This window comes from Panthera uncia, assembly GCF_023721935.1.
Source record: "Panthera uncia isolate 11264 chromosome A3 unlocalized genomic scaffold, Puncia_PCG_1.0 HiC_scaffold_11, whole genome shotgun sequence".
Classification (NCBI taxonomy): domain Eukaryota; kingdom Metazoa; phylum Chordata; class Mammalia; order Carnivora; family Felidae; genus Panthera; species Panthera uncia.
The window spans coordinates 80,614,076-80,640,918 of NW_026057578.1; the positions used below are offsets into that span (position 1 = coordinate 80,614,076).

Genomic DNA, 26,843 nt, shown 5'->3' on the forward strand with positions numbered 1-26,843 from the left:
AACTGGTGGAAAATACCTCACAAGCAGCGCAGCTGTTCCCTCTGAGGAGCACGCGTGGGGGAGGCCAGGCCTGGGAAGAGGGGGTGTTCCCGGGGCTGTGACACACAGCATTCCTTTCCCTTGAAGCATCCAAGCCCGAGAAGCTGCAGTCTCCCCCGGGGAATATGACATAGCCACGGCCGGGAAGGGCCTCACCAAAACAGCAGCGTCCACGCGTCCTTCTCCAGAGGAAACCCCTTCCCGGCCTGTGTGCGAGAACTCTCGCATGTGCCAAGGCTCTACCGCCCCTCCCACCCTTCTGCCAGACAAATACCCCAAAGTCAATGGTCTGATAGGATGTGTTTATATTTACATGGTACATCTTAAAGCAATGGCTACATTGGTCATACATATTAGAAACCATAAAAAAAAGTTAAGAACTAAAATGTACATCATACACTTGTATATATATTTTTTACACAGAGGTAAAAAGGCTTATTATAAAAAAAATCAATACAACAGGTTTTTTTTTAGTATACAGGTGAAGAATGAATTATGCTTCAGGCACTTTAATTTGTTAATGTGAGCAAATAGCTGGGGGGTGGGGGGTGGTCAGAGGAAGCTTCCAAACAAATCTTTTGGTTAATGTTTTGTTACCACAGATACAAAAATAAAATCTGAATAATTTCTCTCAAATGATTGACGTCAGTATGGCAAAGCTGACTGGGAAAATACTCCACACTGTTCAGCTGCAGTGTGGCAATTAGAAACGTATTTACATAAATGTCCCCGTGGCTGTCCTTCTGCCCTTAACCGCTGCCTTCACAAACCAAAACGTATACGCGAAGTAAGATTCACTAGCATAACTCTTCAAAAGGGTGGAAAAGGACCAGGGGTAAAAAAGATAGAAACAACAAGTAAATAGAGACTACAAACAAAAAGTGGCGGGGACATGTGTATTCTTACTGAAATAAATAGGGGCACTCGGAACTGAGGTCTAACAAAACATACGTTAGTGTTGTGCTTTGTAGAGAGGAGACCTTGAGAAAGGCCCTGAGGAAATACCTCAGGATTGGAGAGTGGGGGGCAATGGCCTCTCGACAGCATCTGGAGGCTGGCTGAAGGTTTTCTAGATGTTTTCCAGACTGGGAAGCAGTTCTTTTTTCTTCCATCACCAGACTGACAGCTCTCTGCAACTTTTCCAAACTGTAAGGCCACACCGTTCACTCCAACCTATGAAAATGTCTACCAACTAACTCGTAAGCACACTGGGTATTTACATCGACAATCTGACTAAAGAAAGGCGGCGGGTGCTCAGATGAGCTGAAAATGTTCCATGAAGGTAAGCATGGCTCGTACTTTCCCAATATGATTGGCAGACTGGAAAAAAGTCTCTTTCCTTGAAGACCGATGCCCTGTGTGCAACAGAGAAGGGATGGGGGGAAGCAGAGACACAGCAGGCTCTGCCCTGAGCTGGCAACTACCACAGGAAGATCATGGCGGGAAGAACGGCCAACTTTGACAAGCCTGTCCCTTGTGGTCTCCATGACGTTCTGATTGTACTATGCTAGGTACCACTCACTCTTCACTTTTCTTTCTGCGACAAGATTTGGCTACTCCTTGCAATAGACTAGAAAAATACTCTTTTCCAGCTAATTAGAAGCCTCCTACATGGCAAGGTGACAGGTAGACCCAGACTGCTGACCTAACCATCTGTGCACCCAAATTGGCAAGTCTGGGTTTTTGAGATGCAGGAGAAAGACACTTAGGCATTGGAAGGGTTTTTACATATGGCCTTGTTTTTTTTCCCCCAAGTATAAACAACACATTTGGTGATGTGAGATTCCGTCCAGGATGAAAACAAGAACAGAAACCCACAAACAAAATGCAACCCACCACTCTTCAAATTTATGACATTTAAAATTTCCCCCCATTAAGAGAAAATAGCCAGTGGGGGTGTGGGAGGAAGCTCCTAATTTTCTTTACCACAACTTCAGTGTTTCACAACTGGAACTCTTTGGAGAACACTGGTTTGTGTGTGAATAGTCTATCTTGTTTGCAAAACAATGAGCAGAACTTCATTAGTGTTTTCTTCTAATATTGCTAAATTTTTAGAAGTGGTGGTGACACAGTTTTAAAAAGTTCTACTTTAGGGGTAACTGGGGAAGCTCAGACAAACCTGAAATCCCCTTTTTCTACCCCTGGTCTAAGAGGATGCAATGCAGTTTATGGAATTTCCTGATTCACACAAGTTAATCTGAAGTTAAGGCTCAATTCTCATTGTTGTGGGTGAATGTTTTGCATCAGTAAATAATTGTCAGGTTTTTAGGGGGAGGGCACAGGAAATGTTTATGGGCTCCAAATAGAAACTGCAGCTTACTTGGCAAATTTGGGTTTACAAAAGTTAAAGCGATCTTGTTTTGTGGTAGACGTTTGTTGACTAGCTCACCTCCTATACATAATCTGACTGCAGGTTACAATACTTCCGGTAGGGTTTCATCATTCTGACGTTACCTATCTGCAGGAATCCGCTGCTCCTTGGCAACCGGCAAGCCGACCCGTGAGAAAGATCTCCTGGAAAACCAACTACAAAACCCACCCCAAATCAGCAGTTCTGACTGCAGGTGCCTTTGCGCTGGAAGAGGTGGGTAGGAAAGACATGAAATCAACACATGTATAAGACAGTTAGCTTGATTACAGATTGGTAATAGTACACAAGTGTCTGTGCGGAGGTTCCTTTCCTTAGAACACCATGTGCCTGCGTGTATGGGTGTGTGGTTGACGCAGAGTGGGTGGCTGGTGGGGGCTGCGTGGGGAGAGGGGAAAGTGCAGAGTTCACCAGGCGGGCTCCCCAGGCTGGAATAGCGCCTCAAGGTACCAGGGAGCAAGAAAGAAGGTGAGAGTATGTCAGAGACAAGTTCCCCTGTGGCTGTGGGAGGAGGAAGGGAGGGAGGGAAACCGAGTCACACGGCCGCTTTGTGCTTCCCCCCGCAGCACCTGCACATCACCCCGCAGTGGTAGCAGGCCCGCAGGGGCAGGTAACAGCACATACAGGGGGCCAGAAAAGACAAGGCAATAAGAGCCATCCACCGGAGGCAAAACTTCTCGTCGCTAGTATCGCACGAGCACGGGTCTGTATAGTCTCCCTCGGGGTCCGACATACAGTGATAGAGCATGCTGTCCGCACACCACATACAGCTCACCCGGCGGATGCAAGTTCTCACAGAGTCGGGCGCGTCCTGACAGTGGCCCCTCCGGTTTTCCTCGTGGTTGAACATGTCCCTGCAGTACTCGCACCGGGAGCGCTCGCCGTCCTCCTTCCGCCTCCGGGACTTGCCCCGGGACGGCTGGGTCTTGATCACGCCGCCCCCGCGCCCTTTGGGGTCCTCGCCGAGACCGAAGTCCGAGGAGTCCACGTAGGGGTAATTGTAGTCGTGCTTGGGGACCTCGCCCTTGGCGAACCGCACGTAGGAGTCGGCGTCCTCCGAGGCGTCGGGGGATTTGCCCCGCACTGGCGCGTGCCGGTAGTCCTCGTAGCCGGTCAGCCAGATCTTCTCCCTGGGGTTGATGCGCACAATCTCCTCGTCATCGTCCGGGAAGCTCACCTGGCGGTAAGGCCTTGGCATCGGCTGCCCGGGGGGAAAAGGAGACATGGTTGTATAGCCGCGCCGAAAAGAGAAAAAACGCTCCACTAGGTACCTTTTGCCTTGACGAAGGCATTTCTGGAAGAAACTCACTGCTCCTATAACTACTGAACATCCCCTGGGTTGAAGGTGTATTTCAAATTGTGATCCTTGATCCATTCCTGGGTCAGGACATCTTTTTTCCCTTTTGTGGAAGTACTACCATAGAGGGGGGAAAGTGTGCGTATTGGAAAAAATGCACTCTGAATTTTCGACAGCTAAACACACCTAGCTCAAGAAGCAGAACTTGAGAGACCTCCCTAGGACACTGCCCCTCTCCCTTGAGTTCCCTTCTACGCCTCAGGGGTGGGAGGACCACTATCCTGATTTCTAACAGATTAGTTTCACCTGTTACTGTACAGTGTGTTCTTTTCTAAGACCTGCTTTTTTCCCAATGAAACAAAAATACTGGAGTGCACTGCATGTTACAAGGGTAGCATATGTGGGTTATCTGTGTGTAGGGAATATATGCATTCCAGGTCACAATACAAGATGCATTTTGCACTGTGGGTCATGTTCAAAATAGCAAAAAGGGATAGTAGCAGCTATGATACAAGTACCTTGTCATCTGGTTGGAAAATATAGAAAGGGTAGGAGTGCCGATCTGGAGGCGGACTGCCTGGGTTTGAATCCCACCAGGATCTCACAGATGGTCCAGCGCAAGCTGGAATGTGAGCTCAGGCGAGCTGGACCCGAGAGCCACGCTCCCTTGTTTTCAAAGCCCTCATATCTGCATTCTCCCCCCAGGGTGACACCGGCATCTCTGTGGGTCGCTAAGGCTGCCTCCCCCGGAGCACCCTCGTTGTGGCAGTGTGAGATCTCCTACTCCTGAGGTCCTCCGAACGGCTCTGAGGGAGCCCACCAGAGTAAAGCCGCAGACTCAGATTCTCTCTCAGCACAGGGCTACCTCGAGAACGACGAGAATCTGTGCAGCGTGCACACAACTGTCAACAGGATGCGGCTGACACCTGTTGCCATTACCGTGATTAGAATATTGCCATAGAATTTATCTCATGGCAATTACATTTATCCATCACTCCCACCAGACTGTGAGCTCCTAGAGGGCAGGGGCCATGCCTCACACATGTTGCCTAATTCCTGTTAGGTTCTTGACAGTTTCGCAGAAAACCACAATCTTAGATTAATAAAAACAAATCTTGGGAGCAGAAATAGATTTTGCTAATTATTTTGTGAAGTAAGGTGATTCAAAGGGTCAATTCCCTTCTCTAGCTACATAATGTGATTTTGTCTTTTATATGTATATATTATATAAATGTTTATTTTTGAGAGAGCGGGAGAGGGGCAGAGAGGGAGACAGAGGATCTGAAGCGGGCTCTGTGCTGAGAGCCCGATGCAGGGCTTGAACCCACAAACCGTGAGACCATGACTTGAGCCCAAGTCGGATGCTTAACTGAGCCACACAGGCACCTCTGCCCCTCTCCTGCTTGTGTTCTCTCTCAAAAATACATAAACGTTAAAATTTTTTTTAATGCCAAAATATTAGGAAGCACACAAAATTTTTTAGAGTCTTATAAATCTAGCTTTATGTTAAAAAAAAAAAAAAAAACCAAAACAACCCTGTGCTCCCTTTTTCTTTCCAAAGCACACCGGTGGCCACATCACCCCCACAGGCACCAGTCCATGCCCCACAGTTTGGGAGCCTGCTCTGCCAAACAGCCGCTTGGTAAATATTTGTTGAATTACTGAATGCCAGACTCCAGCTACATCCCCCCAAGCAAGCCTGGGCCTGTAACCCGCGATGCCAGGGTGCCTGAGCCAAGCGGACAGCATTCTTTAGTCCCGATCCTGGCTCTGGGCTTTCACACAAAGCCAGGAAGCCCTCTGGACAGAGGAACTCAGGAGATAGCATAGCCCCGTGGAGAACCCACGCCTGCATTTGAGACTTGTTCCATCAAGGACTTTCTCTCTCTAAACCTCAGCCTTCTCTTCCATCAACCGGGGATGCCCAGGACCTGCCCTGTGGGATAATTTGTGAGGACTCAATGAGATTAAGCACACGGAAGGTTTAGCAAGGGGTCTGGCACACAGAAAACTAAGGACGAGCTGCTGTGACCACCGTCAATACGGGGAACAGAGAAGGCCTGGGCTTGAGCAGCGGGCTACATGGAAGGAGGAAGAGGCTGTTGCAGATCAGGAACCATCCACCCCATGCCCTCAAAGGAACCAGACTGCCGCGCACCTGTTCGAGGTGATAGTGGTCCGTGGGGTATGGGTCATGGAGGTGGCCCAGGGTGTAAATCCTCCGGTGCTCACAGGATGTGGGAGAGGAGATTGTCCGAGTAGGTTGTTCCCTCTTCTGGGAGGAATTAGAAGAACTGTCTGTAGCTGTCTGTTTAGAGGGAGGTAACCAAGAGTTAATTAAAATGAAAACAAAAACCAAACCCACATACCAAAACCTAACACGCCGTCTACCCCCCACTCTGGTGTCTTGCCGGACTTCCCGAAATCTGGAGTTTATCTTGGCTGTGGGAAGCACCAGGACCCCTGAAGGGCCAGATTGTCTAAACATGATGTGGCTGGCTCAAGGGGCAGAGAAAGCCAGCCACCAAGACCCTGGAAAAGTTGGGTTTGTTTTCTCAAATGTGGGAGCAGCCACCAGGCTTTGGGGAAAGGGCTCACTACATCAGGCCTCCCGTGGGTACATCCCAGTTTGATCAAGAATGGTTACACCACTGGTAGCCCTGGCTGCAAGGGACTGTGGTGAGCAGAGGAGATGCATATAAGCCAAGATCAAACCCAAATGTTTCTGTGCGGAGCTGATCCTGGCAAAGTGTCAGAAATAAGGCTACCTCAAGGGTATCGTAGGCACTGGCTTTCCAGGAAGAGATGTTGTAATCTCTGCGTTGAAGGCAAGCCTTGAGGGTCACTGTAAGCTGGAAGTGACAAAGACAGCTGCACAGAGAATGCAGGCCCTCTCTTTTGGACCTGAGTGCAGAACTCCTCTCCTGGTAGAGACGAGTTCAGATTGGATCCTCTGGGACAGGGTCTTTGGAAGGTGATGGATCTGATGGACGGTGGCCACCACCTTTAAAACCAAGAATCCTCAGAACCACCCACCCGCCCTCCGCATCCTTCGAGTCACAGATCCTTTTCTTCCCCAAACCAATGAAAAGGTTTTCCTTGTATCTAGGTGTCCTATTTTTGGCAAGTATCGACGAACTCCTTCCTGGCTCTCATTTCTCAATCTTATATTCCCCTTGTCTCATTTGCTTATTTCTTTTTTTACACCCTCTCCCCCAACTTACTGAGTAACAAATGCCCAGAAAAATGGGACAAGTATTTAGGACAAAGACACCCATATTCCCATTATGCAGCACAACTACGTTAATTTTGAAAACTTAGTGGACATGTGTGGCATCCCTTTGGCAACCCAACCCTCCTGATTTTTTTTCTCCAATTCTGTTTGGTCCAAGTGAGACAGAGCTGATGCCCGTTTCTGATCCCTCCATCCAGAGTGACTAATTCAGGTATGGCTACACGGTCCTCTCTGAGGTTAATACGGAGATTTTTCATGGAGAGGTCAGAAAAGATGCTGTCTTTTTCTCTGAAGTTAAGATCTAAGAGTCCTAAAAGCCTGGAACCCTGGCCAGGGCACAGGGAAAGCACCTTCCAGGGAGGAAGTGAAGCAAAACTAAGAGAAGGCAGCCCCTCCACCCTCTCCCAGAGCCATCTGAGCTTGGATCCAGTCGAGGCTGCAGCCTGCGATCTACCCTAGGGTGTCCCAATGGTGTGGGCCGATTCTCTTTGGTAACTGAAGCCCAGATGCGTGGGATTCATCACTTGGGTGTGCTTTCCCCTCACTTTTGGCTCCTCCGTGGCAGTTCCGCCCGCATCCCACTCCTGCCTGTGTCCGGCCCTCACTCCTCTCCACAGCAGTGCAAGAGGAACCGGGCACGCAGCGTCTGCTCCTTCTCTGCTCTGCCTCTTGGGAGCCACCTGCCTGGCAAACAGCACGTACTGGCAACCACTCTGGGGACTGTGCGGCCTGCTTGGAGGCCAAGGGCCAACCCACTGTGGGAGGCTTTGGAGGTCCAGCGCCCGTGCCTGGTGGGGCAGGTCTGTTTGATCGAGAGGTCCCAGCCCGAGACGTCTGCTTCCTGCAGATGTCAGCCAGGACTGGCATCCTCACTCATTAAGGGTCTCCTGTCTTTTTTTTCCCCCTCAGTAGTTCAGAACTTGGGGAAGAATTGCTATTTACTCCTCAAATCCCAGCAACTGAAAGAAACCAAACTGACGCGCAAGGAGTTTTGACTCTCTTCTGGAGTCTGTCTTGTCTTCGATCTCTCGACCCGCTCTTTCTTCACGTCTTCAGAGGTACCGACCGAACACACAGGGGAGGGGGTTGTGGACCAGACAGAACAATAAAGCAAAGAGCTCTTAGTCGTCTCAGACCGTGCAAGTGCATACAGTGTGCCAAACCCTGGCGACACGGGGGCACGGGTACAGGTGGAATACTGTCTCCACGTCACAGGCCGGAAAACAGACTCTCAGAGACCATGGCGGGGCAGCCACTGCAGAGCAGGACTGAAATGTGGCCCCTGATCAGCAAGCCCAGTGGGATTTCAGTACACAACACTGCGGCTTCTCAAGTTCACCCAAGTCTTTTCCAATGCCTACTCTGAGAGGTGTTTTACTGTGATTAACACAAGTACAATTTCTCCAAGTAAGAAGGTGCACCCTACTTTACACAAACCCAGGAGATAAGGGGATGGATGGGGTCTCATAATACAAAGATTCTGAAGATCTCGATAAACACTTCCTGAATGAGTAGGTAAGGGCCCTTCAGGGTGATTCAAATCTCAAGAGTTAAATTCTTAACCAGCGCCCCAAACGACAGTCATCTCTTACGTTAGAAGCTACCCTCGTATCGAACACTGTAATATGCCCTCGGCATCGTGGTCACCTCTGTGTTAATCATCCGTTCACCCTCCTCCACCCTGTTTGCTGTGAACTATGTCCAGGTTAACAATGTGTAGAGAGTCATTCTGAGAAATGAGGCGTGCCCATGTTTTCCTAGCGCTCATTAGCTAACCAGATATGCCACCTTCTGATGCACCCAGCCTACCTCCCTAACCCTGAACAGCCTCTTCCCACTGCACAATCAAGTGCAAAGCTTCCTGGGCATTATCAGAGAACGTGAGAATGAGCAAAGCCGTTAAAGATCTCCTAATCTAATGGCGAATTCGTACGAGGGAGCAAGAAGGTTAGAAAGCTTTGAAGTGTGTCCACAGTTCACTGCCTACTGCAGGCGGAGCTGACACCCATGCCTGGACTGCTCTGGGTGTGTCTGGACTCTGAGCAGGAGAGCATGCAAGAGAGCCTCCATTAAAGCCAAGGCTTATTCCACATCTGTACTATCAGACAAATCTTGCCATGCAGTGTGGCCTACAAGCAAAAGCAGTGAACTAGCAGGGCATCTCCAAGAAACAAGGGGGAAAAATCTTTTTTCCACATGCACTTCTTCTTTTATTAATCTTTTTTTAAAAAGGAAATATGAACTTAAAAAAATTTATTTATTTATTTATGGAGAGAGAGAGAGAGAGAGAGAGAGAGAGAACGAGCACAAGGGGTAGAAAGAGAGGGAGAGAGGGTGGAGCACGGGCAGGCTTCAGCTCACCCGATGCGGGGCTAGAACTCACGAACTGTGAGATCATGACCTGAGCTGAAGTCAGATGCTTAACTGACTGAACCACCCAGGTGCCCTATTAAGTAATCTCTATACCCAATGTGGGGCTTGAGCTCACGACCCTGAGATCAAATGTTGCCCGTTCTACCAACTGAGGCAGCCAGGCTCCCAGTCCACTTGCACTTCTGAACAGACTCTCCCATAACTCTTCTTGTGGCTTCCACACACACTGGAGAAAAGCCACCCACCTAAGCTATGCACACACACTCTCTCAAGCAAGACTCCTGAACATCTGTTATTTGTATGCACAAGCTAATGATACCTACCAACCTACCAATCTGACAGCTTCACCTTCAACTCATAAAGACTCTTGGGGCAGCTGGGTGGCTCAGTCAGTTAAGCGTCCGACTTCGGCTCAGGTCATGATCTCGCAGTCCGTGAGTTCGAGCTCCACATCAGCATCGGGCTCTGTGCTGACAGCTCAGAGCCTGGACCCTGTTTCAGATTCTGTGTCTCCCTCTTTCTCTGACCCTCCCCCATTCATGCTCTGCCTCTCTGTCTCAAAAATAAATAAACGTTAAAAAAAAAATTTAACATAAAGACTCTGATGTGCTTTAAACTCACCTTGCTCTCCAGGGGTTGTCTCTGTTGTGGGTTTGAGCTCAAGAAGAAAAAATGTGGAGGCTTCAACAGTAGGCTTCCCCACATCCAGGGACGGAGAGCCTTCTGTCCCACCCACTGTGGACGGGGAGGGCAGGCGCTGCTGCGGACTTGGGGAGGAGGGGTCCTATGCAACATGATACGGCGAGCATAACCACTGCCACCTGCAAATGTAGCCTCCAGAAAATCCTGCCTCTGGGTCTGGGTTGGACACTGAATCAGTGTCAATGCCCATTATTAAAAAGATGTTCCATTAAGAAGTTTGCAACCTAATATGAGGTACTGAACAATAGAAATGCAATTGAGTATTCTAATGCTGAATAATAAGGTCTCAGCTCAGGAAGGCTGGATGTGAATTGTTCTCTAATTAAAAGTCATGCTGAATTTGTTCAAAGGAACAAGGTTTGTGGGGCCTGGTTCTAAAGCCCTCTAACAAGGCAGAAAGCTGAGATGACTTTGATAAGGAAGAAACTCGAAGGAACAGGGAGGTGAGAAAAGGGAGGTGGGGAGGATGGGAGCAAGAGTCAGAGGGTGCTGAGATGAGCGGGTACTGCCAACCTTAAAATCAGGAAAATACAGACACGAGTGGCCTGATGGAATCCACCTTTGATAGTAAAGGCACCCATTCCTTGCCTGGAAGTTTCTTGGGTTTGGGCTGGGTGCTCTGTGGGATGTGGGTTCAGACATAACAGGGGGACATGGGCAGGGGCAAGGCCAGGTGGCTTCCCTTCTAGATGGGTGGACAAGTCAGAACTAGACTCAGAGGAAGAGAAAAAGAGGTTCAAGTTTACCAGTGAACATCTAATAAAATTCTTCAAAAAGAGCAAGCTTCCAATGGCCAGACTCTGAAGACCTACTTATTCAGTTATTTCCCATAATTCCCCAGAATTTTAACAACAAATGAGAGAAAAACACCAGAGCTTCAAAAGTTGGCACAGACTTTCCTTTTGCATAGCTGGCTTTAATGTTATGATATCTGAAAATAAATCAAAATCCGAAGTGCAAAAGATGCTGGGAGGAGGCTACCTGTTTCCCCAAGGTCAATGCTGCCCGGTTTGGGTGGAAATTGGACTGAATGGGGAAGGGAGACTAGAAGATGCATGTCTCATGTTAAACCTGTAGCTGGCTCTCTCCTACTGCACGGGCATATCTTATAAAAGGATTTCTTACTCTTGGAAACTTGGCTGTTCTTCCCTCTCCTTGGGTCTACCTGGAAGTTCTTAAAGAAGCACATGCATCTGTTCACATGCCCTGGGTCTGGGAATGAGCCTTCTTCATTTGGAAGGAGAACTTCTTTGACCAAGGGAAGCTCAAGAAAGGAAGGAGAGAAAGAACCAAGAAGCCAGAGCAGCTGAGGAGGCAGTCTGCTTAAATTACCCGTCCTGGGATGGAATCCTGGATGTTGACCAAGGGCTTTTTGGGGCATTCAGGGTGGGTCAGACTACGCATTTCAAAGTGAAACAAGTGTTTTCAAGGCTATGTGTATCCCTTCAACTCCCCTTGGATTTTCCTACTAAATCTTTGTTTACCAAAGGGGGTAAGGGCAGAGCATAAAGGCAGCAGCAGTGGGCAAACAATGCCCGCAGGAGAGGAAAGATGTGCCTAGGGCAGGACTGTTCTTTCCTGGACACTTAGAACTACTAAGGGGCACTTGGAATGTCCTACTCAGTGTATCTATGACTATGAGAAGGTTGGCAACTGGCAATTTCCTTCTCCGTCTTGGGGATGGAGACAATGGGGATGAAGCCCACCTTCAGTAAGGCAAACAAGTAGTCACTTCATCGTCCCTGTGTCCCCAGGAACACACGAGGTGATAGAAGCAAACACACAGCGCAAGGAGCCAACCCTACTCTGAGAAACCCCATCAGGAGGTTAGCAGGCTGACACGTTTTAAACAAGGCATAGAAAACAAAGGTTAAGAAATGCTTAAGAAGCCAGACCATGTCATCTGGAAATCATACAGCAACGTTAGGCACAAACTGCACCAAGAACTGATTCCAGGCCAGGTTAGGCCATAGGCGTTGGGCAAGTTGTTTAACTTCTCAGGGCCTCAGTTTCCTCATGTGTAAAATAAGGGGGGGGGGGCAATCAATGATCTCCAAGGTCTGTCTGAGCTCTAACAGTGTCATGAATAACCCTCCTTCCCTCCTCTTAAGAACATCCAAGGGGTTTGATGGAGACTGCTACTTAGCTCATTCGAGGGCCACAGGATTCCCTCGGATTCATTAAATAGCACTTCTGCCTTGTCTGTAGATGCTGCTGCTATTTTGCATTTTTAAAGGAGCCTACCTAGTAGTTATGACCACAATTTGTATTATTTTTACTGCAATCTTCCACCAAAATAGATCTCAATAGCTGATGCAACCAATGCCAATAGCAATCTTTCCATTGCAAGGCTTCTCATTTTTAATGTTTTATTTTATTGCTTATTTTGGGGGGGGGGGAGGGTGGGGGAGAGAGAGAAAGAGATATGATGAGTGGGGGAGGAGCAGATAGAGAATCCCAAGCAGGCTCCACTCTCACAGTGCAGACGGACATGGGGTTCGATTTCATGAACCTTGAAATCATGAAATCTGAGCCAAAGTCGAGTTGGAAGCTTAACCAACTGAACCACCCAGGTGCCCCTCATTTTGTTTTTTTTAAAGGTATATACACACACTAAATATAAGTATGTACAATTCCTCTCAACCTTGGGCCCAGCAAGGAGACTAAGGACACGAAACTCTGGGCACCTCTGCTTCTCAGAAGGCAGTACACTGGATAGTTAAGTGCCTCAGAAGGCACCTGGCTCGGGTGGCTTGATGAGCTGTTGTCTCTCTTTAGTACAGCACTCCTTTCCCCTTGGCACCTGTTAGACCTTTTTCCTTTGGTAAACAGGAAATTGTCACCCATTTTATCAACAGGTTTTTGGGAACAGGTAGCACTAGCTCACCTGTCCTAAGGGCCTACATAGGTTCCAGGTGTCCTCTTTCAAAAAGGCAAGCAACCAGCCAGGCACGTGCTCTTTCATGGCCCAGCTAGCAGGCGGTCTGGGTCTAAGAGGCAGCTGCAAGAATGGGGGAAAGAGACGACTTTGGCCTTAGACTCTAAGACATTATGCTTTCTGGGGCCCGAGGATAAAGTGGGCATTCTTTCACTGTAAAGCAAACAACAAAAACAAAACTCCTACTCACCGAAAAAAAAGTCTTCTGTTTCTAAATTTTAAAGTTAGGTGAGGGGCGCCTGGGTGGCTCTCTGTTAAGCATCCAACTTTGGTTCAGGTCATGATCTTGCCATTCCTGAGTTGGAGCCCCACATGAGACTCTGTGCTGACGGCTTAGAGCCTGGAGCCTGTTTCAGATTCTGTGTCTCCCTTTCTCTCTCTGCACCTCCCCCGCTCTCACTCTCACTCTCTCTCTCTCAAAAAAAATAAATAAACATTAAAAAAAATGTTTTTAAACTTAGGTGAAATTTTCATATGAAAGGAAAGGACTCTGATACACCCACAGCTTGATTTACTGGAAGGGGCTGAAGGGTTGCAAGCAGGAAGGCGGGCTTTCAGGTAACCCTGAATATGTCCTCTGTATGAATTAGTAAAATGCAAAGAACAGTATCCTACTACCCACAACTTAAAAAGATGAGATAAGGTGCATGTAAATGAAGAAAGACTCAAGTGGGAGGGCTAGCAAGAATGCCTTTGGGCTTCTTGAAATTGAGAGCATTTCAAAGCTTTTGTTTGAGCCTCAGACATATTAACTGCTTTAATTTAAAGCCACTGTAGGTATTACATGTTGAATAAAAAGATCCTCCCCTCACTATGTAATGTGAGCTTGGTAATTATTGTCATTTAGAAGATAAAGCAGCTCCCTCCCATTTTCTGAGACCTTCCACACCACCCAGTGCAGTGCTGGGTCTCAGCCAGCAGCAGTTATGGGACACTGCTTCCTGGTGTCAACCACACAGCCTATGGCTGCCCCTCCCCCAAAACATTTTTGCTTCTCTTAACAAGCTACCATAGGTCAGTTTCACTAGTTAAACTTTGTAGAAGGAGCTTACATTTTCAACCTATTTTCTCTTTTATTTAGCTTCTCCCCACCCCAGTCTGCCCAATCCCCAGATTCCAAAGGTAGAGACAACAGGAAACATTTCTTTTTTTTTTTTAGAGAGAGAGAGCGCAAGTCAGTGAGAAGCAGAGAGAGTGGTGCCACAAGGGGCTGAGAGGGAAAGAGGCGGAGAGTGGGAGAGAAAGAGAAGCGGGGCTCCTGTTCACCAGATGCGGGGCTCGAACTCATGAACCGTGAGATCATGACCTGAGCTGAAGTCAGAAGCTTAACCAATCACCCAGGTGCCCAAGAAAACATTTTTAATCAACTGATCGTCTAAAATGCGACTGAGGCTTTCGAGCAGGGGCAAGGGTAACTTCAGACCTTCACTGAAGTATTTTTTTGTTTTTTGTTTTTTTTAATGTTTACTTGAGAGAGAGGCAGAGCGAGCAAGTGGGGGAGGGGAAGAGAGGGCGAGAGAATCCCAAGCAGGGCCTTGCTGACCATGCAGAGCTTGGTCCCATGAACCAGGAGATCATGACCTGAGCCGAAATTAAGAGCTGGATGCTCAACCGGTTGACTGAGCAACCCAGGCGCCCTCCACTGAAGTAGTTTTAAGCCAAGGCACTAGTTGAAAAGACCATCATTTAGGAAGCTACTTTGCAATGAAGGGGATCTGATAGATTTAAAGAAGTAAAATTTACTGAAACTTACTGAATACATACTGCCTTTTGTCAAACTTCTCTGAAAGGCAGCAAGCAGATCAGAAGTTTGCATTCTGGGTGGGCAGAGTATAGTACAGAGTATAGGTTGCTTTGGCGCTCGGAGTCTTGGTGATTTTATCCGCAGAAGAGGAAGTGTCAGCATGTCCCTCACAGGGTGGTTGTGAGGACCAAGCTCAGTCACATATGTGAGAGTGCAGGGCACGGTGCCAGGGGCAGTGCCACACCACAGTGCCTTTTCTTCCCTTCCCCGAGGCCAGCAAATAGAGGCTCAAAGGAAATACATTCAACCTTGAGAAGACTGTGGGTCCAAAGGATCAGTGATCATAGTGAAGTACTGGCAGAACCGAGTCTGGAATGCAGGCCTCTCCCTAGCCTCTAAACTCTGCATACTCAGTGGTCACACGTCATTGCTTTCTTAGAAAAAATCAGTAAATGAGCCCCATTTATTACAAAATAGGTAGATTTGAAAAAAAAACCCCACAAAATTGGTAGATTTGCCTTCAGTTTTAATGGCTGCTGGCACAGATTAGGTGGAAAAGACTTCAAAAAAAAAAAAGGGAAATGTTGTGGCAGGCTATACTCTTCTGCTTCTGTAAACGAAACCTTGATGATTACAAATACAATGAATTCATTTTTTCCTACTTAATCAAGAATGAAAGTAAGTATATGGGGCACCTGGGTGGCTCAGTTGGTTCACTGTCTGACCCCTGGTTGCAGGTCATGATCCCAGTTCTGCACCGGTGGAGCGGGACCTACTCGGGATTCTCTTGCTCCCTCTCTTTCTGCCCCTACCGCACATGTGGCACGCACTCTCTCAAAATAAACAAACTTTAAAAAAAACAAAAGAAAAAGGAATGAAAATAAGCACAACTTGTAAATGCTCAAAAGCCCATCCAGGACAAAACAAATTGCTTCTTAGTATTCTGGTTTCAAACACTTGCTCTAGCCATACTTTAGCCCTGGGGTGGGTGGGAGGCGTCAGGGATGTCATTAGGGACAACTGCTCTGAACAGCCAGAAAGTAATAAAATGCAGCTTGTAGTAAACAGGATGTCAAGGGTTCAAGCGTAGGGCACGAGGAAGGACCAAGTTCTTCCAGTCTAGGCAAAACATGGCTGGAAGCTGACGACGGTGTATAAGACATGACGTTTTTCCTACATGAAGGAGGGCTGCCTGCCTAAGGTACGATGAAATGCCAAACGTAATCCAAATATCAGCCTTCTTCAGCTGGCTTCTAGGAGAGTGTTCAGACCCACACAAAATGATGTGAATTAAATCTTCTCAGTTCTGCAAAGGATGGTACACAGTTTAATACCATTCTAGGTGCACAGGAGAGTGGTGATCTCATTACACAGGATGAATGCCTTAAGGCACTAGGGCTTAATTAGGAATCGCTACTGAGAAGGGCCTCCCAGATCCAGAAACAATACTTAGGTCATGGTGGTAAAAACGTACAAGGCAGGCAAAAAACAAAATCAAAGCCTTATATAGGGGTAGGGGCACCTGGGTGGCTCAGTCGGTTGAGCATCCGACTCTTGGTTTTGGCTCAGGCCATGATCTCACAGTTTGTGAGTTTGAGCCCCACACTGGGCTCTGCATTGACAGTGCGGAACCTGCTTGAGATTTCTCTCTCTCTCTCCCTCTCTGTCTGCCCCTCCCAGGCTTGCTCGCTCGCTCTCTCTCTCTCGCTCAAAAAATAAACAAACATAAAAAAAAAAACCCCAACAACCTTACATAAGGGTAGGCTTTCCTACAGTCAAGCTTTGAGTTGCTATTTTGGGGACCCCTGGGCTGCAAAAATCACTCAGTAGGCTCCAAGTCTGTCACATTAATGGGCCACACAGGCCACTGCTCTTAAATTTATCTTCTTTTCTCTCCCCTTTCCAATTTGGGTTCAACAGAACCCTAAAATACAATGCCTGTACTTGGTTGTTTAAAAAATAGAATGGCTGGAATATCATAAATATAATTATTCAACAGAAGAAGAGAAAAATAGCAGTGGTGAGCTGGAAAGGCTGGGGGATGGTGTTCCTGGCTCCTCCACTGTGAACTAGCTGTGTGACCTTCGGCAAGTCACCCAGTGGACCCTGCGCTGCTTCCCCAACCGAGGCTGTCAAATGAGGCGAATCCTGCTTCATTTGCCAGAAGGAAGCAGGCTGGCTCATCTGATAGGAACTCAAAATCCCTTCCAATTCCAAGACCTGTAATTCTAAGGAGTTGGCATGTCTGCAGCTAACCTTGTCTCCCCGCAAGCCAAACATTTGCAGCTAATTATCTGCACAGTGGACATACTGCTTCCTAGCACCAGGCAGAGAAAACAGCGGGAGGAAGAGAACTTGCAGCCGCAGACCTCAACCTCTGTTGTGTCTCTTTAAGGTCTTTAAACCCCCGATGGAGGGGGACCCAGGATTGCTGTAACTAAGGCATCTCTCCCGATCCCACCTTCTCCCTTGACCGCCCCCCTCCCACAGTCCCCATTCTGAGAAAACCCCCGCATTCTTCCTTTAAAAAAAAAAAAAAATCAATACACGTGTATCATTTACTCTCTCAATAGCAGTTCTGCCCCTCCCCATCTCAGCTCCTGCGCCAGAGAAACACACACTTCAATTCTTGTGGCTCTTTCTTCTTCCACTTCTCTCCATTTTTTTTTCAACGTCAAGTGGTTATACTACTATTTCCCGATTTGCAGATTTAGATACTCTTTCAGGACTTCTTATTATGGAAGATGAAGACTTAGCTATTTTACACACCCCCAAGTATCTGTCTATAAAGCAAATATTTCCCTAATCCCCAAGCTTTAGAGCCAGAATCCAGCCACTCAGCACAGTGACAGCTGAAGCGCCAGCAACACTTGACCGCAGAGTCTAGATGAGCCTGCTCTAGAAGTATACACACACTGTGGCTGTGTTCTCCCAAGATCGTGTTGAAATTATCCTTGTCTAGCTATGAAGATGCTAATAACAGTTAAAAAATGATTTGAGAATTTGGCAGCAGTAAATAAACCACCAGGTTTTAAAGGACCCAACCCTACAAAACAGGATTTTGGAAAATTGTTCATGAAAGGGCCATAAAACCCAGAGCCACTCTAGTTCTATACGGTCCATTTTCACTATTATCTCCTTTTCTCCGCACCTCCCCCAGCCCCCCTCCTTGCAGGCTCCACATGCTCTGGTCTCAGGGTCTTCAACTGTGGGGGGCTGGGAGGAAGTGAGTCCTAAGTTGGGGAGCAAACCAGTTCAGCTTATCCACAGGGAGCTAGACTGGTCCTATCTCAGGCTGACAAGGGGCCTCCTCCACAAGATAAAAGTACATGTCTTCTCTGCAAGACAAAAGCACAACACAGGGCACAGACTCAAGGGTCTTTCCATTCTGTTCCTTTCAAGTCTCCCCAGCCCTGAAATGAAAGAAACTAAAAGCTGTCAGTCAGAGGCTCCAACATGAGTGTGCCAACTCTTTCTTTTTTTTTTTCCATGTTTACTTTTGAGAGAAAGAGAGAGAATGCGAGCAGGGGGAAGGACACAGAGAGACGGAAACACAGAATCTGAAGCAGGCTCCAGGTTCTGAGCTGTCAGCACAGAGCCCGATGCGGGGCTCGAACTCACGAACAGTGAGATCATGACCTGGGCCGAAGTTGGCCGCTTAACCAACTGAGCCACCCAGGCTCCCCATGAGTGTGCCAATTCTTAGCAATGGCAAACAAACAAACAACCTCCTGTTAAACAGAACGCTAACTATTGTTGTTGTTGTTTATATTGTTTGCATTACTCATCTTCCAAATTTGTACCAAATGGCTCAAGCCTCATACCTGCATATTCAACGCTGAGCACACCCTTGCCATCTAGGTATTTGTGTTCACCTGGGTCAGTCACTGTAACTGAGGTCCAGGAAGAGACAGTACTGCAAAGGGTAGAGAGTTCACGGAAGGGCGAGAAGGTACGTGTGAGCAGTCAAGAGCTCACAGCGAGTGACGATGCTAGGAGCACAGCTCCCATTTGTAGACGCAGCAGAAAACAAAGCTAGAAAAACAAGACATGAAGCTACCGAGAATCCTTCAAAATCACCCAACTTTACATGGCCCCCCAGGATAACAACGAAGCAAATGAATAAAATATGGAAACCTATGACTGTTACACACTATATCTAAGGTTCAGACCACCCGTTGATTGAGCACCTTTAGAGCAAAGCTTTACAGGGATGCAGAGACTATCATGACGAATGTCCTGCTTCTAATTAGATAAAGATTCATTCATTCGGTAAAGAAAAAAATCTGAAAACAGAAAAAGGGCAGGCTTTCAAGTGGCAAGACAGAAATCATCAGCAGAGTGCTTTGGAATTTTAAAGGAGAGAAAACAATCATAATTGGCGAAGGGAGAAATACTAGGACACACACAAATGAATAAACAGTCCACACTCAGAAAATCAGAACAGTTGCTCATCAGGAGTCTCTGCTGGTGGCTTGGGCAGGAAGGATGTGGACACACAGCCGGCTGGTGGCAGCAGAACGAATGGAGAGGCATGGGAAGACTGAGGGGGCAATGGTGTTGGCGAGTGGCCACAGATGCACGGGCAGGGTGTGCGATGGTGTGTGTGTGCACGCATGTGCACCCACTCGTGCACACGCCAAGCAGGACGCTAATTTTACTCTGAGGAATTACAGCACGGTTTCTCAATCCTGAGAAGCCAGGAGGACAAGCTGGTTTGGGGGATGACCATGAGAGCTGGGACAGTGTGAGCAGAGACAGCCCGTACTTGGTGAGTGCCCAACAACTCCAGGGGGAGCTGGCGGGTCTCTTCCTCCACTTTATTCCCCACCGTAGAATGTGCATTAACATATTGTCCACAATGTCCTGTTTTCCTTCTAGCCCCAAGGAATCCCCTGAAACAGAGGGAAGCCCCTGGCTTTCGTGGCAAAAACAGAAGTTATACTCCCTGGTTCCTCAAGTTATAACCATACATACACTTGCTGTCCTCCCAGAAAGCCCTCATAATTCGGGTCCATCATGAGTTGTTAGAAGGTCTTATCACCATTTATACTCTTTCTTTCTTTCTTTTTTTAAATGTTTATTTATTTTTGAGAGAGACAGAGAGAGACAGAGAGAGACAGAGTGTGAGTGGGAGAGGGGCAGAGAGCGAGGGAGACACAGAATCCGAAGGAGGCTCCAGGCTCCGAGCTGTCAGCACAGAGCCCAACACGGAGCTCGAACTCACGAACCGTGAAATTGTGACCTGAGCTGAAGTGGGATGCTTACCCGACTGAGCCACCCAGCCACCCCACTATTTATACTCTTTCCACACTAAATGAGTTCTGTGTTCTAAATATCTGTCCTATCAATAAAAGTTTTAGAACATGACAAGCTTTGGGAAGCTATAGACTACACAGGAGTCAACACAGCAGCTCACTTCCTGGGCTCCGGGTTTCGGATACCTCACTTTCCATCTTAGGACAGAAAGTCTAGTGACGGGAAGCTCAGGATCCAATGGGAAACCTGGCGCATAAGCCCCTGATGACTCTCCCCCATCCTTACAGGGGAGGAGTTCCTAACGGTCAATGGCTAATGAAGAGGCCATTAGGGAAGGGAGGTGCTATTGTTAATAGGCCCTTGTTGGTAAACACATGGAATGAAGGCAAAGATATGTCAGGGCCTACACGGAACGCAATTAAGTGGAGCTCCTTCCCCACTGAGTTCCAGTGTCTGCAAACAGCAGGGCTGTTTCTACACTTCCTTGCCGGCATTCTCTGCTACCCTAGAGCAGCAAGTTGAGCCCCTGTGGATTAAAGGACAAAACCAGGAGGGATGCTGGCTTCCATCACCCCAGTCCCCCTTGCCCTCTCACGATTCTATAAATCACTTCTGGCAGGTAGCTGGGAAGCAGCTGCGAATGACAGTTTTGCTCTGGAGCACAGGAAGCCACCTTTTAACCCGCCTGCTGTTGTTTGTCTCTCGAAAACGTGACAAAGGAACAGATGTAAGCAAATGCCAACTGTTGAGAGGATCTGCTTAGAGCACTATAGGAAGCCTGTTCTGAGCCACAATCACACCAGCCGCTCAATGCAAAGACAACTGAGGTCATTTCCTGACACCCCTATGCACGCTCTGTTCACATCAGGTTGGGGCCCGCGGCGCAGAGGCAACTCTCCGTGCACATCCCTGCTTCCGCCTTTGCCCTGTGCTTCCCAGTTTTGAAGCCCCTTCCCGAGCTGGGTTCCAATGCCACCGAGAAATACGTCAGCCTCACCTCCTAGCGGTCTTCTCTGATCCCCAGACCCCTCCCTGTAACGTACCCTGGACTAGAGGACTACACAGTGGGTGCCATTCTCCAAGCCTCCCGTGGGTCCATCTTATCTCTGCCCAAACCACCCTGTTATCTCCATGAGAGCTCGAGGCATAGTTTCTACACCTCTCTGCTACTAAAGTAGCATTTTTCAAATCACTGGTTCCATGATGAGTGCATTAGGACACACATTTAAAGGGCTGCAGCCGGTATTTACAAATATGAAATAAAAACAGCTTATGAAAGATACTCTTGGGATAAAGGAGGAACTAGTGGCGAACTATTAGATGATATTAGGGAATCCCTATTAATTTCCCCAGGTATAGTAATGGCATCACGCTTGTGGAAGAGAATGCCTTGCTTTTAGGCGATGCATGCTAGAGAATTAAAACATCGAGGTGACTTACTTTCAACCGGACTGGCAAAAAACAGAAACAATCACGTGTGTGTGCCTGTGTAAGTATCTACAGGTACAGATAAAGCAAACAGGGCAAATGCTGAATGTAGAGGTTTACTGTGATATTCTTTAAATTTTCCTGTGTGCTCTAGAAGTTTCATAGTAAAAAGTGGAAGAAAATGAAACAGAAGAGAAAAAAAATCAGAATGCAGAACATGAAATAGGATCTGATTTCAGGTGTGCGTGTGTCCTAGGTTACAATGCAAATGTATCTCTTACTGTGTGTGGGGGCCAAGAGTTTGAAAACGCTGCCCTAAAGCTTCCTCCCTGCACCAAGCACACAGCAGGTGTGTGATGAACTGTTTGTTAATTAACTTTTAGAAGCACAGGATTTCAAAGACGATGCAAGCTGAGAAATCGTTTTGTTTCCAGTAATATCCCATTAACTCCTGCTGTGTCAAAAGAGCCAAGCCCTTTCCTGCCTTAGCATACTTGCGCCTTACTCCAGTTCAGCCTTCAGGCCTCTCTTATCACAGATGTTTAATTACTCTTCAGAAAGGCTACTCTGGCTTTTTCCCTGATGCCAGAAAAGGAGTTGTGTTAACAGAAGACTCTGAGTAGGGCGACCGGTTGTCCCGGTTGGCCTGCGACTGAGGTGTTTTGCCAACTAGGGACTCCCAGTGGTAAAAGTAGGACAGTCCCAGGCAAGCCAGAGAGTTGGGTCACCCTAAATCTGGGGAAGGCTGTGAGAGAACCTGGGACAGGTCGGAGAGAGGTGCCGCAGTCGTGTCAGGCGGCCAATGGTACCCCCACAACATGGGCAAACCTAGCACAGCCAAAACTGTGACAAGACAGAGATCTCCCCCATGGCCTCCCAATAATAACGGCAAATGCCAAATTGCAAAGTGTCTCTCACATCCTTAGACAGAACCTCTCTCTGATTATTCACCAACTCATCCACAAAGCAAAGGACAAAGGGAACTTACTGTAAAAACGTCATCATCGCCAAGCTCAGCTTCATTATGGATGGTGGAAGATGATGTGGTTGAGCCTAAAAAGACAAAAAATGTGATAAAACACAGTTCCAAAGAAGGTGAGTCAAAACCAATCATTTAAAAAACGTATTTTAATAAAACCACATTCCATTCCTTTCAAATGTGAATCATCAGCAGAAATATGTAACCTGGGAATTAAACGTTTTAAATTTATTCCTCTTTAATTGACTCTAGTTAGGACATTCCCTAAATTAACCCTGCCTACTGTTGTTCTTAATCCCTCAAGCTTCTGCATGGGCCACTTGAGAACACGCACCCGGAGAGTCACCTGGGCGTGGAGAGGAAAGCCAGCCCACTGCTCTGAAGCACCTGCTGAAGCCCAGACTCTGCCAGTGTCCCCCCAGACCCCTACAGTGTAGTGGGGAAAGCACTAGAAAGTGACACCCGCAATGGTCTCCGTGTCAGTTTCTGGTCTTTCCATCTGGCAATACGAGGGTTTGACTAAATAGCTTGTTTGGTCACCTCCTGTTCTGAAATTCAGACACTGGACTCAAAAACCCAGACTGTGGGAGCTGCCTTCAAAGCAGATACCCACGCAAGGAGGTCTTCTTTTGCAATATTGGGGCATCTGTGAGTTGTCCGTTTCTGCAGGCCAAAATTTGGGCTCCTGTCAGAAAACCCAGTTTATTCCATTATGGAATGCTTTGGTCATTTAGGGTTTGATTTATTACTTACTTGTTCATCCCTTTCTTCATTCTGGCATGCAAATCTGTGTAACTTCTTCCTTTCTCCCTCACAATACCCAATAATGCATGGACCAACTTAACGGATACTGTTAATGGCCAAAAGGAAAAACATTGAACTCTGCCTAAATGATAGGTATACCAAAAGGCAAATTTCTTCTCTATCTCCTTTTCTTGGTTAGGTCTTTAAAAATGTGCATTTAGAAAATATTTTGCTATTACATTCAGCTGAAATTTAAAAAACTGCTCAGAAAGGGATGAGAGCTATTTAAATTTCTACCGGGGGACTGCAGGAGAAAAAAGTTAAGTCTTCTCCACAATTACTACTGATCTTTCAGGACTTTTCTCTACTAGTTAAATTATTCCAGTCCATCAACATCTGAGGAAAGTTTGACAGAAACAGCTAAAGAGAGTATATATAGAGAAAAAAATTACAAGTAAGAGAATCAAATTTTGTGTGTACCTTCACAGAATAAGGGGACATAGTGTACAATTCTATCAGTAATATGGGAGCTACTTTCTCTCTACACTTTAAAAGCTATGTTTCATAACAACTTTTTAAATATTTGCCACCTTACGTCAGACCTAGAATGTGAACGTTGGTTTTTAATTACCTTTTTGGCTATCACACGTTGTAGTGAACAGACTCATGTTCTTACTACTAACATTAAGCAAGTTTCCTTTTTAAGATTTGCTTTTCGCTCTTCCCCCAAATCCACAAAGAAGAAAATGACTTCAGAACACTCTATGTCTTAAACAAATGAAGCATACATTCTTTTGTAATTAGTCTCCCCAAATTCTGGATTTGGCTTTCCCATGCCTTGCTTTATTTTTTTTACACGGCTCTGGCTATGGCCACTTAAACTCTCTGAATGGATAACTGAATGTAAAGAGTTTGCGTGTTTGCATCTGTGGACTCTAGAAAAGCCCGTGAGAACTGACTGCCCAAAAGCCTTCCAGGCCACATTCAGAGGCAACACAGTGTCTACTACCCATTCACCCACAGACCAAGCCCTACACTGAACCAGGGCTCCAGGACTTACAGATCCCCTTCCTTTTCAGTACAGGCACACACCGTGAGCTCTCATTACAGGACAGCAGTCACTAGGCCTGGCACCTTCCGAGCCAAGACAGATCAGACCGAAGCCATTTCAATAGTCAGGGAAAAGTGTAATCTGTCAAAAAGTCATTGACATGGAAGTCCAGAATTTGTCTTTCCAGAGCAGAGTCTGAAAACCAACTGGGATCACTCCTTAGTCTGAAACCCAACTCCTTTCCCCCTGCACTGTCACTTAGTAATTGTTCTCTGTGGATGTTCCTCAAGTTTTGCCATCTACTGACCTGCCCACCCCAGGCCTCCCTCAAATAAACCACAAATATATGATGGCAGACAACTGGAATAAAAAAGACCTTGGAACATTCCCACTGTCCCCCTAAGAATGCAGTGACAAAATTCAATACCTTCTATAAGGTCTTCGATTGCTTTCCTCACTCCCCTGTCAAAGGCTCGAGCATCAGCAGGGCTTTGGAAAGTAAGTCCAAACTTCCTATTGTCGACCTTCCAATGATGAAAGGTTGGGTTGGCTTTGGTGTAGACCAAGTCCTTTCTTACATAGCATTCCAATACCACCTGAAGGATTGAAACGCACAGGCTGGTTACTTGTGAAATAGCCGTGATGGTGTCTGGTTACAAAAACCCAACTAGGAACCATCTATCATTGCTGGCGACTAATGAAAACCCTTCATCCCTGCCTTCTCATATCTGTCTCTCCATCTCCAAAGAAGCCTTTGCTTGCCTTGCGGACCATCCATTCTTTGTTGACCCTGCCCTGCTCGCCTTTGGTGATGCCCACTGGACTTCTTAACCACCCTGGTTCTCAGTCTTTTTAGTTCCTCCTGCCCCTAACTGGAGGGCACTAAGGGGAAGCCCAGGTCTCAGGGCTTCAATCTGTTTCAGGTTTATTGCTTCTATGTCAGGACCTTTGTACTAATGGTTCTCAATCTTCCCTCCTCTGTCCTGATGGGTGTTTCCTAGTGACCTCACATGCAACATGTTGAAAAAATTAACTAACCTGTTCTGAAATTTCTGCTTCTTGTTTCCTCTCCCAACTTCCCATATGTAGCAATGCCAACCCCTCTCTGTTCATGCTATCTCAAAATCCCTGTGGTTGTCTCTATCTCTTCTGCTTTCTCTAGCCCCTGTATTATTAACCATGAGGTCCACTTCATTTTTCCTTGAACATCTTTTAGATCAATCTCATTTCAGTTGCTCCCACCCTGATCTGTTAAACTTTTATCTAGATTAGAACAACCTCTAAGTTTCTAGTGATCTAGTTCCAGAAATGCCTTTTACTAAGCTGTAACTTGGAGTAGATTGTTTTTTTTACGCCAGTTCTTCCTGTGACCCTCACAATGTAGTACTTGATTTTACAGTATTTTCTAAGTTTCACTAGCCTTGTGCTCCTAACCAGACTGTAAAAGATCAAGATGTGTTACAAAATAACTCCATGACCAGCACAGTGCTGTTGTTGATAAAGATACCAGAGTTTAATATTACACAAGAAAAGCAGCATTGCCACCCCACGAATGTAAACTTCATTCTTTATTCATAAAAAAACCTCCAAAACAGCGACGATATTTATTCCTATGGCTTTATTATGTGCACCAAAGGGATTCTGCTAAATTTTAATAGCTTTGCTCTTGTGCTGGCAAAGCTCCACATTTAACAAAATCTTATTACTTTTAGACTAAGCGAAGGGAAAGAATGAAGCTTTGCCTAAGTTAGTGTAAGTTCAAATAAGAGAAGAACTTTGAATGAGTACGACTTTCAAGACTACATCTAAGCAAACAGAAACTAAGTGCTGCCAATAAATGTTCTCTGACTTAATAAATAGATGAGTATAATAGTCAAATTGGTATATCAAATAGCAGTCCCAAGCAGTTCACTTTATTACATTGTATTGAAAGAAGACAACACTCCCCTCACACAGTTCTATTTATGATTAAATCGCTTATTATGGCCATTTTTCTCTAAGAATAGTGCAATGATTAAATGTCAGCCCAGCCCCATTCCAAATTGGGGAAATCCAAATAACCAAGGCTTTAACCAACAAATGTTATCTATTTTAGAATTTAATAGTCTCAATTCAAAGTCTCAAAATAAACTTTTTGTAAAAACAAAGACTTCCAGTTTCTCCGTATTTTTTTTTTAAAGTAAACTCTACCCCCAACGTGGGACTCAAACTCACGACCCCAAGATGGTGACCCTGAGTCTCTTGCTCTACCGAATGAGCCAGCCAGGTGCCCCTCTCCATATTTTTAGGGTGAAAAAAATTAGCTTTTGGTTCATGTTTTCCAAGCCTAAGATTACTCAGTGGCAAATTTTCTTAAAGACGTTCTAAAATTCTTAGAAAAGTAAAGTTCAGCCACCTAAAATAAGTGAGGGGAAGGGGATCAGGTACCATCTCTTTACATCCTGTTAAGCAAAATAACATCATTACATATCCAAGTTTAAGGACAAAAATGAAAGAGTTCAGACGTGTTAATCTTCACAGGTCTAAACCCTAGTGAGGTTTGGCATTAACTTCAAACTCGAGAAGGGCTTTAAAAAAGGTACCTTTGAAAATGAGATGCACGGGGAGGAAAAAGGTGATTATATATTCTCGTTGGCAGCTTTAAAAAAATAGACACAAGAACTGTATATCGTCCAAGACTTAAGTA

The 26,843-nt window shown here is 46.4% G+C and overlaps 1 protein-coding gene across 3 annotated transcripts in view; it reads right to left on the minus strand.

Moving 5' to 3' along the window:
• Nucleotides 1–329: 329 nt before the first annotated feature.
• SPRED2 (sprouty related EVH1 domain containing 2) overlaps nt 330–26,843 on the minus strand; it is a 112,157-nt gene continuing 85,643 nt past the window's right edge. For all 3 annotated transcript variants that reach the window (XM_049650324.1, XM_049650323.1, XM_049650322.1), the window contains 4 exons: nt 24,585–24,753; nt 22,372–22,436; nt 5,863–6,012; nt 330–3,608 (listed from right to left, as the gene is read on the minus strand). In XM_049650324.1, coding sequence (XP_049506281.1) covers nt 2,943–3,608; nt 5,863–6,012; nt 22,372–22,436; nt 24,585–24,753 — 1,050 coding nt within the window. In that variant the 3' untranslated portion in view covers nt 330–2,942. The remainder of the gene's footprint in view (nt 3,609–5,862; nt 6,013–22,371; nt 22,437–24,584; nt 24,754–26,843) is intronic.